This window comes from Fundulus heteroclitus, chromosome 13, assembly GCF_011125445.2.
Source record: "Fundulus heteroclitus isolate FHET01 chromosome 13, MU-UCD_Fhet_4.1, whole genome shotgun sequence".
NCBI classification, from domain to species: domain Eukaryota; kingdom Metazoa; phylum Chordata; class Actinopteri; order Cyprinodontiformes; family Fundulidae; genus Fundulus; species Fundulus heteroclitus.
This window is the reverse complement of record NC_046373.1, coordinates 39618049-39634799: the sequence shown is the minus strand read 5'-3', so window position 1 is coordinate 39634799 and position 16751 is coordinate 39618049. Positions and strand designations below refer to the sequence as shown.

The following is a 16751-nucleotide window of genomic DNA, read 5'->3' as shown; positions in this document are numbered from 1 at the left end:
CTCAAGACTACAGTCTTAGTATTTATTCCTTATTAATGGTGATATTAAAGGTGATATTAAAGTAATCAACAGCACAGTGGCACAGAATCAACAGCAGTGGCGTATTTAGGCCATTTTTAATTCTTAGCTCAGCACCCCTAAAAAATTACTGATTCAGAGTATTCCTGCGTGTCGGTTCGTCACTGCCAGACGTGCGTACATGCACAGGTTGGCCCGGAGCGCCTCCGTTTGAAGCCCTCAGCGTTCCCGCGTTTCAACGCTGCTGTGCGCAGCTCCACTGCCTGCTTTTTCTGTCCTGTCCCTTTAAATCTGCAGCACACGTGACTGTGCTGTTTAACTCCACTCTTATTGGTTTTGCTGCCTTAAATTCCGCCTTCCCTCTTCCTGATTGGCTGTTTTCTATTGCTTGTGTGTGCGTGTTTGTGCGTGCACATAGACATTATATACGTAGACGCGTCATTGGGCGGGTTCTGCCTATATGCTGCGATGCGTCAGAGCGTCCGCCATCTTAAATGTGGCAAATCTGCAGTTTCTCAGTCACTTAAACAGTATCAGAGGGACTTTAATCTCTGAATATACTTTGCATTCGTAGTATTTTTGTTTTTGTAATATTACAAGTTTATATTCGTATCCTTTTAGCTTCATTGTCCTGATTTTATTCTGCTAAAGAATAAAAATATTTAAAAAAATCTAACCTGGCCCTATGGAGTGAAATAATTCTGCAAACTGTGACTATTCTGGAAATGTTCCCTCTTAATTCTCATAATATGACGTTTTTCTCATAACATTATCACTTTTGTGTTTGTTTGTTGTTTTGACTTTATTGACCTAGGACTTTTTTTTCTCATATTATTAATTTTACCTCTTTAATACTCCCCCAAAAAGTCTGTTCCTAAAGGTTCACATGTGACACAGTTTTATGAAATAATGAAGACCACAATGTTTAGATTTAAAAAATTGATCCTTATATTCATAACACATAGACACACACACACACACATATATATATATATATATATATATATATATATATATATATACATAGCCACTCTGCAGCTTTAGTGTGTCCAGTTTTGCAACATGGTGCAGCCTTAGTTTATATAGGGCAGATACAAGTAGTGAAATCAGCCAGAATACATTTCCATGCAGCACAGGAATGAGGCATCTTCTCTGATTCACGTTCACAATAACAGAACCTTAACTTTTTTCTGCCACATACAATATGGCGGTGACGTTGACGTGTGAACCTGCGCCCTATGACGCGTCTACGTATATGATGTCTGTGTGCGTGCATGTTCGTGCATGCTTGGAGCACGAGATTTAAGTTTTGATTTATACTGGGATACTGCGGTTACCACAATTAATATCAGGCTACAAAACTAGTCCCAGTTAAGAAACTAATTATTATCTGCACTAAAATAGGTGAAAGCTGCTGAGCCCAGTTCTGAACAGAAGCTGTTTTGATTTGTTGAACTGGAGAAATGTAAGTACCTAATGTTCGCATCTCAAAATAGCATTTAATTCGTATAATACATTTTATCAACAAAAACCTAATCTCTTTTATAAAACTAAATATTCTGTGCCAGGCAGGAGTTCTGAAGACTTCTGGAGAGATGGAAAAGCAAAGACTGTAGGCTATTAAAAATTCTGATTATTAGCCACAGCTGCCTGAAAAAGAAAAGGTGAGGGTTTCCCTTTACAAATATTTCATTGTTATTATTGCTTTCATTTATTGTCTTCCCTTTGAGGCAGTTCAGGTATAAATAGCAGGTGTAATCTCTTTTACATATTATACAGTATAAGAACACTAGACGCCGCCTAAACAACTATTTTTTTGTTTAGACTTTTGCTTAGTTATAATAGCATTAATAGGATTCCACAAAATAATAGTGCTATTTCTTTGACTATTTCTACTTCTAGAATTAGGATAAAAAATAAAACAGAGGAAAACTATTTACATTGGTTTTATTGTACATAGATTTCCACACTGTGCATTAGTAAATTAGTACAAACCAGGGGCGGAGCTAGACATTCTCATCATCAGGGGCTTGGACCATAAAATATTTCATCATAACGAGGGTAATTTGGTGCAACAAAAAGTAAGAAATTATTTAATCTGTTGATGTGATCGCAAAATTAATTTAACATAGGCCTTTTCATATCTTAAAGTTTAATCTGCTGTTCTTTAATAGTCGTACTAATATATTCCAATAGTATATTATGTTCTCATTTCACTGATGAAATGGACCACCACTCGTGTAACAATTCGGTCTTGGTGTCACCAATCTTACTCAAAGTACAGTATTGGGTCCTCCATGCTCCTTATTTATAAAGGTTTACTGCACATTTAAACATTGACATCTCACTATTGTTAGGGAAATAATTAGTTGTCTGAAAAGATGTAGGTAAAGAGAAGCTGTTATCCACACTTCAGATATATGAGGTAAGAAATGTGTTTGGAATGTTAAGAAAAACTAGAAAAATTTGCATTTCCTGCGAAAATGCACTGTGAATGCAGATTGCTGAATGATTGAGCAAAAGATGCAGAAGATCTTTGAAGAAGAGAAAAAATAGCTGAAAAGCATTGAAGAAGTTGAAAAAGTGTTAGAAGTTGAAAAAGTTGAAGAATTTGAAAGAGTTGAAGAATTTGAACATGAAAGAACAATAGCTGAATGATTAGAAGAAGAAAAAACTGAGGGAATGGCACCAAACATTTCCTAACTCATTCTAAACACTGAATCGTTTAACAAAGCATAAGTAGAATTTCAAACTTGAATATACTGTAGCCATATGTGGGCCTGCATTTCTAGGACTATAAGGGGTTTCGCCCCCATTGAAAAGCATTGGATGTTTGACACCTCCTAACTTGGAGATGCTTTACGTGACGAGACCCAGATTTATTGTGGAGCATTCTGTATAAAGGAGGTACAGACTCTGTAAAGCAGAAGTTTGTCCGAGCTTCCTAGAGCTACTTCCAATTAGCAACATGCTAACCATTAGCCGCTAACATGGTTGTGCTCAGGATCACCGGGTGATTGTACTCTGTCAGTTTGGTCCAAATCCTGTACTGGGAAGTGCCTCAAATAGGGGTGCCAATACTTAATGTCGCCAAACGTCACCAAAGTTCATTGGTCAGATTGGCCTCCTTTAGCAACTCAGCCTCACCACATCTGGGCCCAGAACTCAACATTTGACCAAAATGGTCAGTAGCGCCATTTCCCACAGGTGGGTGGTGCTGTATTGGCCAATTGGGTCGTGTCTGGGCATCATGCCAGGTCCTGATGGAATAAGGTGACCAGATTTCTGAAATCAAATCTGGGGACATTTCTTGCTCGTACATATAAAACAATACATCTCATCAAGATGAAATTAGGAAACGGGGACAGTAATGGTTTCATTTATTTTTACATATTTATTAATATTTAAACAACAAAAATCAAGTGTAAAAGCCAGGAATGTGCCTCTCCACACTTTTAGTATATCCTAAGATTAATAAAATTAATAAATAAATAGATAAATAAATAAATAAATTAATAGAAAACTAGAACTGTGTCTTTGGGTTGGGGCAAAGTGATGGGGGTGGGCAGTGGCGGTTCTAGACCAAATTTACCAGGGGGGCCAAGGTGGGGCCAGTGTTATTTCACAGGGGCACAGAACAAAAAAATTAAACAATAAAATGGCAATATTTAACTGTGTAATAATATTAAGTGAGCCACTTGTGGCTTTGGAACTGCAGGTTTCAGACCCCTGATCTAGCAGTTGAAAACTTTGCCCCCTGCTCAATACGGCTAAAGCTAAACGTGAAACATCTTAATTTTTAAATCCTTCTAAGAGTAAAACTGTATAGGTAAAAAATAAAATTGGTCAAAGTAACCAATCAGTTATGGTTTCTTTGCCATTGCAAATAATTATGAGAAGTTTATTTAACATCATGTCTTTAGTACAGGGGCCATAACAGGGGCCAGGACCATTTGTACAGGGGCATGGGCCCCTGTTGGCCCCTGTCTAGAACCGCCCCTGGGGGTGGGAGTGGAGGGGTCTAAGGTGGGTAGCAGGGTTTTTCATTTTTGTGTAGCCCAAAGAGTTCTGCCACCTCCTAAGGGGAGAGTGACATGAGGAAAAGAAAAACCAGAAAAGTAAATACAAACATTTAGCCTGTGGCTCTCTGTGAAGACAGAGTTCCTCAACCTTTTAAAAAAGTGTAACAAATACTTATTCTGCTCATGTCTACATACCTATGAGCAATAGGTTTTCTGCATTAACATAAAAAAGAAGTAGAGGTCAAGCCCGCAGGTAAACGGTGATACATGTTTCTTACTGTCACCTGGCCACATCAGGGGCCTGTGCATCTCAAATAAGCAGATTAATTTCTTTCCATAATGGGCTATAAGCACAGCTCCACTACTTCCTGAACCTCAGCAGCTCTTTTGTTTCCTTTCTTTCTTTACTGGACAAGCTGATTAATCCAGGTGTGTCTGGCTGGTTACTGAGGTCAGACACACCTGGATTAATCAGGAGCTGCTGAGCTTCAGGAAGAAGTGGAGCTGTGCATGGAGCCTGTTTGGGACAAGAAAATGGGTTGTGGTGATGTGAGGTGAAACAAAGGCACAGACTTGGAGACCCCTTGGATCAGTGTGCAGCATGAGCATGTATAAACTTACACAAAGTGTGTATAACTACATTATGTGTATGGTAGTAGTTGATGTGCCAGTATATTGTTTGCTCCTATAAGGTGAGTTAACTCCGGTCAGTGAGTCGCTAACATGAGATCATCTCTGGTTTCTTCAAGGCCTTCTGTCTCTGAAGAGCCATCAGCCCCGGTATCCAGAGGTCTGGATAAAATAAGAGGAGAAGAGAATGTATTATGTGCAGAACTGACATTTTTAAAACACAAGAAACAAATAGAACTAATCTGACTCTTCTTTCTGCTACAGCTAGGGACATGCAGTGAAACTCATGTTCAGTGCAGAGACTCAGAAAGAGGTTATATCCTCAGACAATTAGGCTTCTTAACTCAAACCTGAGTCACTCTGTTTTACATAGAAAACTTCACACACTACATTACTCAATACGTTACTTTATCACTTAAATCATGTCAACGCTTTATCACTTGAACTTTAATAATACTCTAAGTAAAATTTTATCTCTTCTCATCAAGTGTTCTTTCCATCAATGTTCCCATTTTCCTCCACCCATTTAATCTCCTTGCTGACTTCCTATCCTCTTCCTCTCTCCTCTTGTATCAATCTTACATTATTCTAAAACAGACATTATATAATTAAAATCAGTTCCAAAAACATTAGAATGTACAACATGAAAACTTCCAATTATTGTTATTGTATTATTATATCATCTAATTAAATACTACAAATCTAATTACCACAATATTAGGAGCTACAAGCAAAAACAACATAATAAATGGACATTAAACAGGTGGTTATCTCTTCCTCCATCATTCTCAGATCATGTAGATCTTTTCTCATTCAGTTCTCCTGTTACTGACTCCTATTTTTTCATGAGGAACTTTTATATATCCAAAGTGAGCAGTAGAAAAGCTAAACCTAAGCCTGGAAGTCTATGCTCATAAATCAGCAAAAAAACTAGTAATAACTCTACTTCGAACTATCTGAAATATAAACTAAAGCTCACCAATCAGTTCTAAAACATCTTTAGAGGAACCCTTGTTGATCCCTGGAGAACCAGCGTACCAGATTAGCGCCTTACAACGAGTTTTCAATCATTCTGTTACATTTTATCTGAGTGTCTTTTACTGATGTGAGCAGCAACTCGTGGTCTTGTCTTACTTTTTATTGATAATTTTTAACTTGGACAAAAACCAAACATTTATCACAGGATCAGCCCGATCCAAATACTTACCATGACACAGGGCAGCTCCCCCTGTGACAACGAATTTCCACTTCTTCTTCTTCTTCTTCTTCTTCTTCTGTTTTAAAAGTGGTGCGCTCTTCTTCTTCTTCTTTTTCTTCTTCTTCTTCTTCCTCTTCGTGTTTTAATGGCATCTGACATCCAAAAGGATCATTACCGCCATCTAGTGGTGCGCGCAGCACACCCAGCTACCGCAACACTTATTCCCCTTCGGTAAAATCGGGGACATTTCCGGGGACAGCTTTAGCCGGGGACAGGTGGTCCAAAACGGGGACAGTCCCCGGAAAACGGGGACGTCTGGTCACCCTATGATGGAAGCAAAGGCCCAATATGAAAGCATGTGAAATCCAAAATGGGATAGAAAAATGACACATAGCTGAAAGTCACTTGAAAATTTTAAAATGTCAAGAGGAAGTGACTGTGCGAATTTCAGATTCCTACATAAATCACAGCAACTGCGGTGAGCGTCGAAAGTTGCCATTCTATCTCAATTGATCCTCTCCCTCTGGCCCTCAGAGTTCCGTCGTCATGGAAACTCACTGACACAGCTGCAGCGGCCAGTCTAAAAAAGTGCAGAGACTTTGCTCACAATAAGTCCCATTGGATTATAATGGAGAACTTTGCCCCGAACAACGCTTCATATCTCCTGATCCCTAAATGGTAGAGACGTAATTTTTTTCTGCGTTTAGTTTGTAACGGATAGGGAAAGAAGAAAAGCTATCGTTTTTTGCTGGAAAAAGTTTAATAAAGGCGTAAAAAATTATGATCTAAACGGGATTTTTAAGAATTTTCCAAAATCCTCCAAAAACGGTCCCGAACAAATCGCTCTAGCTGAAAAAGTATAAGAGATATCAAATTAATTCTTTCACTGTGAGTATCAGCAGGCTTTTGAGGACTATGTTGCTCATTTTTATGTTTGTACAAAAATCGGTGTAGGCACAGCGACGATGTAAAAAAAGTGGATCATGTGGAACAATGCAGCTCTAAAGCATTTTCAGGATTTTGCACATTCGCTACTCCCGAACAAATTGTTCCTGCGGAAAAACCGTAACAGTTATCCACAAAATTCCTTTTTTGTGAGTGCCAGAAGGGTTGGGACATTCATGTGCGAAAGTCTCATGTCTGTACATAAAACGGTTTAGGAGTAGCGACGATGCGAAAACGTGTGATGTTTTGGATTTTCAGACGTCATTTTTTCAAAACCGCTCCATAGGAAATGAATGGGGGAGGTTTCGGGTTTGTGTCGCTCTGAGGTGATTTGCGAAAAATCTATAAATGCTACACCAATGAGGGTTACATTTCCTGATTCCAGACAAAAATTCCTACGTTTTGATGTATAACTTATGTGGATAGGTTGAAAATTAAGCGAGTGAGAAGAAGTTGTTCGGAGAAGAAGAATTTATTGAATTTCTAGAGTGCGCACTCTATAACTGCCTCCTTGACAACCATAGCAACGCATGTTATTTGCTGAATTTCTTGAAAAGCCAAAATTATTTTAAGGAGGTACTATATGAAAATGGTAAAAGATATGAAAAAGCTGAAATAGACCATAATAGCTGAAAGATATCACTACACTTTAAAAGTTGAATGGCGTTTCTAGCTGAAAGTAGGCTGAAGCAGTAAGCTGTCAAAAAGCAGCTGAAATGAGCGGAATTTTAGTGAATTACATTCATTTCCTATGTGAGAAAAAAAGCTGAAAATTTGCAGAAAAAGCTGAATATTTTAAAAAGTTGAAGAGTTAAAAGTACAAAAAGACATAGCCATCCATTCTAGAAGAAGCTGAATAGTTTAAAAGTTAAATGGTTGAAATCGGAGAAAAATTCTAGGAGGAGAAGCGAAGCAAAGTTTAAACAGTAAAAACGCATTAGGAAGAATAAACACTAAGAAGAAGAAGAAGAAGAAGAAGAATAAAGAATAAAGAGAAACAGGATCTCAAGAACTGTGAATGCCTACTGCATTCACAGTAATGACATGAAATGGGCTAAAGAGAGTAAATACAGCCCAGTTGTACATTTGTTGTTTGAATTTAATATTTGAAATGCTGTTAGTATCAGTGACACTTCTACTTCCAGTGCAGAGTAAATACATGAAATTTATTTGCAGTGTCTTGAATGTATAATTTTGCTGTGTTTTATGATGCAGACTATGGAGGACCAAGTCTTCCATATCTAAAAATAAATACAGAAATAAATAAATGCTCAATAAATAAATAAGCATACAATTAATTGCCACCAAATTAATAAATGTAGGTAGAAATTAAATTATACAGTGAGACATAAATGTATATATCTCTTTTAATTAGCTTATTCTTTTATTCGCCTTTGTAATAATTACCTTATTTATTTATTGTGCGTTATAATCTTCAACTTTATTTATTAATTACTTATTTTTTAAAGTATTTATTTTTGTGCATGTTATAATATTTTTGTCTGTTTTATTCTTCCTTTGTATTTTTTTACCCTATATATTTCTGTGATGCTATTTATTTATGCCTGTCGTTTTTACATTTCTGCCTGTCCTTTTTACATTTCTGTATGCATTTCTGCCTCATTATGCAAATGAGGAGGGGCTGTGTCTTAAGGGCTCAACTTCTTCCCATTGGTTGGTTAGCATTTTTACTGCATCGGTCAATCTACATGGCTTTTCCCCGACATGAAGCATTGTTTAATAATAACTCAGCAGGCAGACGTTCAGTGTCCGACCTCTTGAGGAAAGCTGCTAATAGACTGGAAGAATTAGAACGCTGTACATTTGGGATCTAAAATGTTTTTCGGTGGTTTCAGATTCGGCTTTTCCAGATCAATAACTCATCGGTGGATGATTTATTCTACAAAACAGACACCTCTCTGCAACCACAGCAAGGCAGACACTGAGCTACAACCGTAGTTTCCCCAAAACGAGTCTCCCATCGCGCTGGGTGAATTACATTGGACCCTATGCAGAGCTCGCTTGATAAGAAAATACTGTAGTTGATTATAAAAGTCCCGTTGACTCCACGGAGTCAACAGGATCTAGCTCATGGTTGATCCGATTGAGGGACTCCGATTTCGGCCAGCGTCTCTCAGATGCTCCCTCCTCCCACACGCGGTGGTGCATTTAGGGACCGTCAAAAAACTTTGGAACCAAGCTCTCTTGAGAAACAAAAATCAATAAATTTATTATCTTGTGACCAGCTAAGATAAACGAATATAAATTGATGCCAATAGATAAAATCTGTAAGGCACACTTGTTTTTATTCATTTTTAAGCTATTTTCAATTTTCAAGACAAAAATTGGGACTTTTATTCAATAGCTTCCAGGTCATGTGACCCACTCACTCAAATTCTTTGTGAAATTGTTCTACTACTTCAGCCAACTATTGTCTTTGGATAAATCTTAAAACAATCTACAAAACCTGATTTTCTTTTTCTTTTCAGTCTGTGTTGTTAGAGAGACAGCGAGTATCAGAACAGGAGGGGAGAACTTCCTGATGTGGATTCTGGTTGAAACGGGGGAATGATGTTTCAAACGGGGGATGATGGTTGAAACGGGGGGAATGGCTTCTGATCTGTGGTGTCTTGATAAATCCTGTGATGTTCTTCGCAGAAATATCTGTGAGAAAGCAGCAGCAACTGGACAGAGATCGTCTGTTTGTGTGTTAAATCCAGTTCAGTCCATAAAACAATTTGTCCAGGATCAAGAAGCTGCAGAGATGCTGGTTTTACAAAGTTGACGTCACAAACTGTCACAATGTTTGTTTTGTTTTACCTTTGGATTTTTCTGGACTTTTCTTCAACCTGTCACCTCTCAGCCACCAGTCAATTAGCCCACATCAACTCCACTTGCTGCCAGTAATTACATTCAACTCTGGTCACCTGTTCACCAGCCTACATATACTCTCCTCAGCCAACTCATCCTGGCCAGAACGTCTCCTTTCGTCTTGTCCGCTGTGATGTACCCTTCTCTACCAGATCCTGTGAGCTCAATCAGCTGGACTCTTCAGTTAAAGTGTGTTCTGCACATACAAATGGTTTTAAAAATACTCACCTGTACACTGTGATCGCACACTGTCTCTTTCTCCTGCATTGTTTACATTTCAATTGTTTACTTTTAAAATCACTGCTGCACCTTATACTGTAATATACTCTAATTTACAAGCTGTATGCAACAAACTTTCGTTCTATACGCACTCTGTGCATACAAAATGACAAATAAAGTTGTCTAAGTCTAAAGTTCCCTGCCTCACCTGCCATTACTCATCATCTTCACAGCAAATCTTTTAAACGTTACCCTTGTCCAGCTGAATATCGGGTTCAACGGCTTCATTCCTAACAAACATAAATTGTCTTTTTAAACTGGCTTAAAGAAATAAAACAAATTGTGTTTAAACTGTCTTGTCTTTGTTTGCGTCTACATCAGCAGGACCTTCTGTTTGCCACTGATCCAGATGTTACTGTTCAGCATCCTGGCAATCAGCTTGATTCACCAAACCTGAGACACAAACAAGGAATTTGACTTTGGTTCCACCTTGCTCTCAATTAAGTTGTTTTATATAGAGATAAAGACTTCTGCAAATATCCAAGGTATTGCTTTGAGTTCTCTGAACGTTAAGTGTTAATCAGAGAGACAGTTTGGGGGCAGAAGCTATCTGTGTAGCGGCTGGTTTTAGGAAATAACACTCTGTAGCGCCACCTGAACCAAACCACACAGTGATGGACGAACACAGGACAGGCTGAAATGCTGATGTAATGGTCACAGATGCAGGTTAGCTGGCGTCACCAGCCAGGCTGTTGCTGGAGCAGCTGCTACCAAAGGTTTAGTCCCTCACTTCACTTTGGCTTCATTTGGACCAAGCAGCAGCATGCAGCCATGTTTTTACCCATACTAGAGCGATTTCCTTAGTGTCTTTACCGTGTTTTCTGTCTTATTTGGTTTGTAAAAAAAAAACAGGTTAGCTGACTTTTGATTATGGATAATAATGAGAAATTAGCTCTCCTTGGTGACACTGAACTTTATAAAACTAAAAGTCCAGAAGAACCAAAACTCAAAATAAGCTGCCCCAGACATAAGATGCAGGTTGATTCAGAATCTCTGTCCACGCTACATTGAACAGGCAGCCATGACATCCCAACAAGGTCCAGCTCCTTCAGCATTAAAAACACATCAGGAAGCCTCCATTCAAAAAATCAAAGAATAAAATCGGAACCAAAACATGTAAACCCCAAAGTCTCAGCACCGGTTTAATCTTAAGTTAAAAATTTGAATTGCAGTGAACATTTTTCATCCCTTGAACATATGCATCTACATCAAAGAAACTGAACTTGATGACCTTTTTGCAAGATGGCGCTGCGCACGCAGCAGCCTGTTACCTCGGCTCCGTCTTCTATTTTCCTACTGTCTTTTCTTTATAGTGTTTTTTGGAGTGTTTTTATATTAGTGAATACCGTATCTGGTATTCTTAACTTATGTGCACAGATAAGCCAACTTTTGGGACTCTAGCGCTGAGCTTTCTGCTACTTTCAGCACTTTTTGATGCTGCAAGAGGAGACCCCTTTGTCCGTGACTCCGGGCGTCCCATTGTTTACACGCAGAACCAGCTCCTCAGACTACTGGACTCTACGCGCTGCTGCCCTGCTCCCCACCCCGCTTAGAAATCAGACATCCCTGCAGACATACGGAGGAGACGGAGAGGCTGCAGGGGTGGCAGGATGAAGCGGAGAAAGAGTTATTCACCATCAGTTGTCATGGGAAGCATAAGATCTCTCCGCAACAAGGCTGAGGAGCTCGCAGCACTAACGGGTTTCCAGAGGAGGTACAGGGACGCTAGTATCATGTGCTTCACGGAGACGTGGTTAGATGGATCTGTCCCGGACTCAGTGGTCTCCCTGGACAGCTTTAAACTCATCAGTGTGGACAGAACTTTGGCGGAGAGCGGAAAAAAGAGAGGAGGGGGGCTGGCGGTGTTTGTGAGTGAGAGCTGGTGTAACGTGGCTCATGTTCACGTGATTACTGAACCGATGTGACAACTGCATTTCTCCACTGTGAGATCAATAAAGTCCATCTTATTTTATCTCATCTTAAATATAACATTATGATACAGTGATGAGTGGTGACACATTTGTGAAAACAGTTTTTCTGACAATCTGATGAAGAAATTCAGTTATCTGAGTTTCAGTTCAACATGAACAGTTAAGTGACAGCGAGTCCAAAGCTGCATTTGACTCTAAAAGAACATTAAGATATAAAAAAAAAAAACAGGAAGAGGAAGCTGATTAGTTAGAGCTGATAGGTCATCATTAGACAAAAAAAAAAAAATGGACTGAACACAAACAGTTTTTTATAGAAGATTTCATTAACTGGAAATTAGACGTTAATATTTTGTCACAACTGAGTAGAAAACAGAAATTAAAATGTTTAAGGACACAAATCCATTGTAAAATTTTGCTTCACGTTTAAATTCATGCAAAAATAAAATTTTATGACAGTAAAGACTAAGGATGTTGCAATAATTATCTTGATCTGATCAGTAGTTAAACAGATATTCTGTTTCCTGTTCAGCGGTTTATCAACAGCGTCGGAGGACATCATGTCTCTGAGCTGACAGAGTGTCTTCCTGTTCTTTAACTGCCTATCCTGGCCAAAAGCCTTGTTTTAGGCATTAAACAGCATTTCTACAGCTCTGATGTTCTGCATACATTATAAATTGTTACTGTTTTATAGATCTGCAGGATATCTGACAGAACTGATGAATTTCTAACAGATGTTTTGAGAAATGCTCCCACTTTACTTTCCAAAAATGTTCCTGCTCCTCCAAAGCTCAAGGCCGAATTGAATCTTTACAATTCAATTTGCAATTTACATTTTTTACTCATCTTTCACATTGAAAAGCTGCCTGACGACATTTGAACACCTGAGCCTCAACCACAGTGGGAGTCCCTCAAGGCTCCATAATAAGAACCATACCATTCTTATATATATATATATATATATATATATATATATTTTTTTTTTTTTTTTTTCTATTCTTTTTTTCAAAACTGCCAAATTTACGTGACATAGTCCATTGTAAAATGTATGTAGATGATGCAGTGATATAGGGGCATTAGTGTTATAATTGGAAGTTACTATTACAGAATCTACAAAGACCAGCTTTAATCACATAATTGGAATCAGAAGCATGTGGGAGGAGGCTGCAGATGAAAACCATCTTTCAGTCAACAGGAAGCTTCAGTAGATATGAAGCATGAAGATGTTTTAAAAAATATGATTTGTTTTCCGCCTGCAGAGGAGGGAGGACACACATATATGGTGAGTTTTAACACAACCAACAAATGCTCCAATTCAATCCGAGAGTTCACTAAACCTTGTTGTTTTGTGTAAAATCTGATCAGATATAATCTGAAAATATTCCAACTAGATTAAGGAAACAATTAAAACACTCAAGAAACTGTCTTGATGTGAATTATCAACTATTAAATCTACAAGCTAATATTTGTCAGTTAAAGGTTGATTTGAAAGCAATATATCTCCACGAAAAGATATTTAAATGTAATTATAAAATATTATGTCACAGCTTGTGAGTTCTGGGTAATTAATTTAGGAGTTATTAAATATATCTGAACCTATTAGCCTGTCAGGCCTTGGTTAGCTGTTGCATGTAGACAAAAGACCGAACAAACAATAACTAACAATAACAGGCAAGAGGACCAGAGTCCATGAACATGGTTGAGTAGAAACCAGAACATGGGTTATGTAACCGAGCAGGGAAAAAATAGTTATATTTCGGTCCATTTTCATTTTGATTAATACATGTTTTATTTTAAAAATAGGAAGCGTTGACCCTCCTTTACTCTTACTTCCTGTCTGTTGGTCCACCCATGCATGTGTGCACCGTGCCTCGCTGCAGCTTAGCATTCTTTCTGATCATAACTCGGATTGAGAGGAAATAATTATGAAATCCGTCCGTCCGTCCGTCTTCTTCCGCTTATCCGGGGTCAGGTCATGGGGGCAGCAGCTTCAGTAGGGAGGCCCAGACGTCCCTCTCCCCAGCCACTTGGGCCAGCTCCTCAGGAGGAATCCCAAGGCGTTCCTAGCAGAGAGACATAGTCCCTCCAGCGTGTCCTGGGTCTTCCCCTGGGCCTCCTCCCGGTGGGACGTGCCCGGAACACCTCACCAGGGAGGCGTCCAGGAGGCATCCTAACCAGATGCCCGAGCTACCTCAACTGGCTCCTCTGGACGTGGAGGAGCAGCGGCTCTACTCTGAGTCCTCCCCGGATGACTGAGCTCCTCACCCTATCTCTAAGGGAGAGCCCAGACACACTACGGAGAAAACTCATTTCAGCCGCTTGTATCCGGGATCTCGTTCTTTCGGTCACGACCCAAACCTCGTGACCATAGATGAGGGTAGGAACGTAGATCGACCGGTAAATCGAGAGCTTCGCCTTTTGGCTCAGCTCTCTCTTCACCACAACGGATCGGTACAGCGCCCGCTTCACAGCAGACGCTGCACCAATCCGCCTGTCGATCTCCCGCTCCATCCTCCCCTCATTCGTGAACAAGACCCCAAGATACTTGAACTCCTCCACTAGGGGCAGCACATCCTCCCCAACCCGGAGAAGGCACTCTACCCTTTTCCGGTTCAAGACCATGGTCTCGGATTTGGAGGCACTGATTTTCATCCCGGCCGCTTCGCACTCGGCTGCGAACCGCTCCAGTGAGAGCTGTAGATCACGCCCTGATGAAGCCAATAGGACCACGTCATCCGTGAATAGCAGAGACGCAATCCTAAGGCCACCAAAGCGGATCTCCTCAACACCTTGGCTGCGCCTAGAAATTCTGTCCATAAAAGTTATGAACAGAATCGGTGACAAAGGGCATGATTATGAAATAAATATGAAATAATAAAATGTATAATAAATATAAATATATCTGTTATTCTCAGAGATTTAGACTGAAGGGTTTTCATGATGATCCGTCTACAGAGCTGTGAAGAAGGTGAGAGAATCAGATCAGATGTTGGTAGTTTGCTGTGAGTCGGTCTCCAGGTTCTGATCTGGTTCTCCTCTAAATGCTCCTCAGGTGAAGTTGCTGGTTCTCAACATGAGAACCCATCCAGAACCTCCCAGCTGCCATCAGAGAAAGTGGTCCAGTTGGTTCTGGGATCTCTGCTGGCTGTTTCTCTGGTCATCATCTGCAGACTCTGTAAGTTCATCCGGCTGAGGCTTTTTTTTTTTCTTAGATTTAAATTTCGTTTAAAGTAGAAAAAGAACTGATTGCTTGTATGAATAAATTGCTCTGAATGAATTTGATCTCTGTTCTCTGTCTTTATGACATCAGCGTTTGTCATGTTAGAGACCAACGAACATCTCAACTCTCTGAAAGACAAGAATGAAGCTCTGAGGAGAAATATCTCAGGTGAGACTTTCAGGGTTTGAAGCTTTCCAAAAGGTTCAGACTGAGGTGCTGATTTTCAAAAGGTTTGTACGTATTAAAACAGGTGAAAAGGGATTAGTGTGTACAAAGCTGATCTTCAAACCAGGAGCAAAGCAATGTGCGTCTATAAAATAAGCAGAACAGTGAGTACAAGCTTTTTTGCGTAAGTGCCCTCATAAATATACAGATCCCACATTGACAAAAATGCACATATTTATGGGAGGGGGATATGCAAATATAAATATTTACTGCCTGTAAAGCGACTTTCCAAAGCTGAAACTGATAGTTGACAGTTTCTGTGTCTTTAGTACAATTGAAGGTCAGGTGCAAACTCGCACTCAAAAGACGCCAGCGGTCTTTGTGGCCAGAAAAGAGGCAGTGGTACGATGACAGAAGAAGGAGAGAGAGTCTCTCTGCATGTGAACATACTTGGGCTGTCAGAATAACAGTAGAATAATTTCTACAACCATAAGGCGCAGCAGATTATAATGTGCACTAAATATTCTTCCTGCATCACTCCGCCCCTCACTCACACACATGCAACCTGAGCGGGACAGCTATCTGTCTCTGTCGGATGTTTAAGTTCAGTTATGCACACATTTGATCACAGCAAATTAACTTAAAACGGCAAAAACATCCAGCCAAGATTTTAACTTTTGATATCTGTTGTACACAAATACACCCACTAACTTAGAAAAAGCTTTACAAGGCATGCTTTGGTGGCGCAGTGGTTAGCGTGCACGGCCCATGTACAGAGGCACTAGTCCTCGACGTGGCCGACCCAGGTTCAACTCCGACCTGTGATCCTTTGCCACATGTCTCTCCTCCTCTCTCGTACCCCCTTTACTGTCAACCCAGTGTACGAAAAGCAAGCCACTAGTGCCGTAAAACCTAAAAAAACAACCTAAAAAAACGCTTTAGGGTGCCTTTTCAGCCGAGACATGCATGATTCAGTCAGCGGGAAATCACAGAATCTCTCGCCGAGTAATAAAGCAGCAGCGGGGGCCGTAATGCAGCAGTCTTCCCTGCCAGACTCGCCTGTCAGCGGGTCTCTGCCACTCCTGACAAGATTGTCAAGATAAGATTGGCTCATAATCCTGATAAACAAGTGAAGTTTGGAGGTGGACATTCTCGCCAAAATTCATCTTAAAACAGCTTTTAGTGATCAATCAAGGTTATAAAGCTGATAGGTTTGTAAACTCCTCAGTTCCTTACTCCATCCTTATGGTGGACAGTTTTCTTGCTGCAGTCACACCCCGTCCCCTCAACAAGCCCAGAGAAAGCAGAGTACTGGTGTTAGGGAGTAATAGGATAGAGGCTGGTTCTTTTTACGTCTTAACAGCCAACAAGATGATGTATCGGTCAGGATACAGGTAGTAATATAATGAGGATCGCACTCCATTACCTGTTGTTGTCAGCAGGTTTATTCCACTTCGATACTCAGATTTGCCAAC

The 16751-nt window shown here is 39.8% G+C and overlaps 1 protein-coding gene across 1 annotated transcript in view; it reads left to right on the top strand.

The window, feature by feature from the left end:
• Positions 1-13148: 13148 nt before the first annotated feature.
• The window catches only part of LOC105921261 (collectin-12), a 45796-nt gene continuing 42193 nt past the window's right edge, over positions 13149-16751 (top strand). The window contains exons 1-4 of the mRNA XM_036144822.1: positions 13149-13173; positions 14807-14859; positions 14944-15066; positions 15202-15279. Of these exons, the coding sequence (XP_036000715.1) occupies positions 14829-14859; positions 14944-15066; positions 15202-15279 (232 nt within the window). The 5' untranslated portion in view covers positions 13149-13173; positions 14807-14828. The remainder of the gene's footprint in view (positions 13174-14806; positions 14860-14943; positions 15067-15201; positions 15280-16751) is intronic.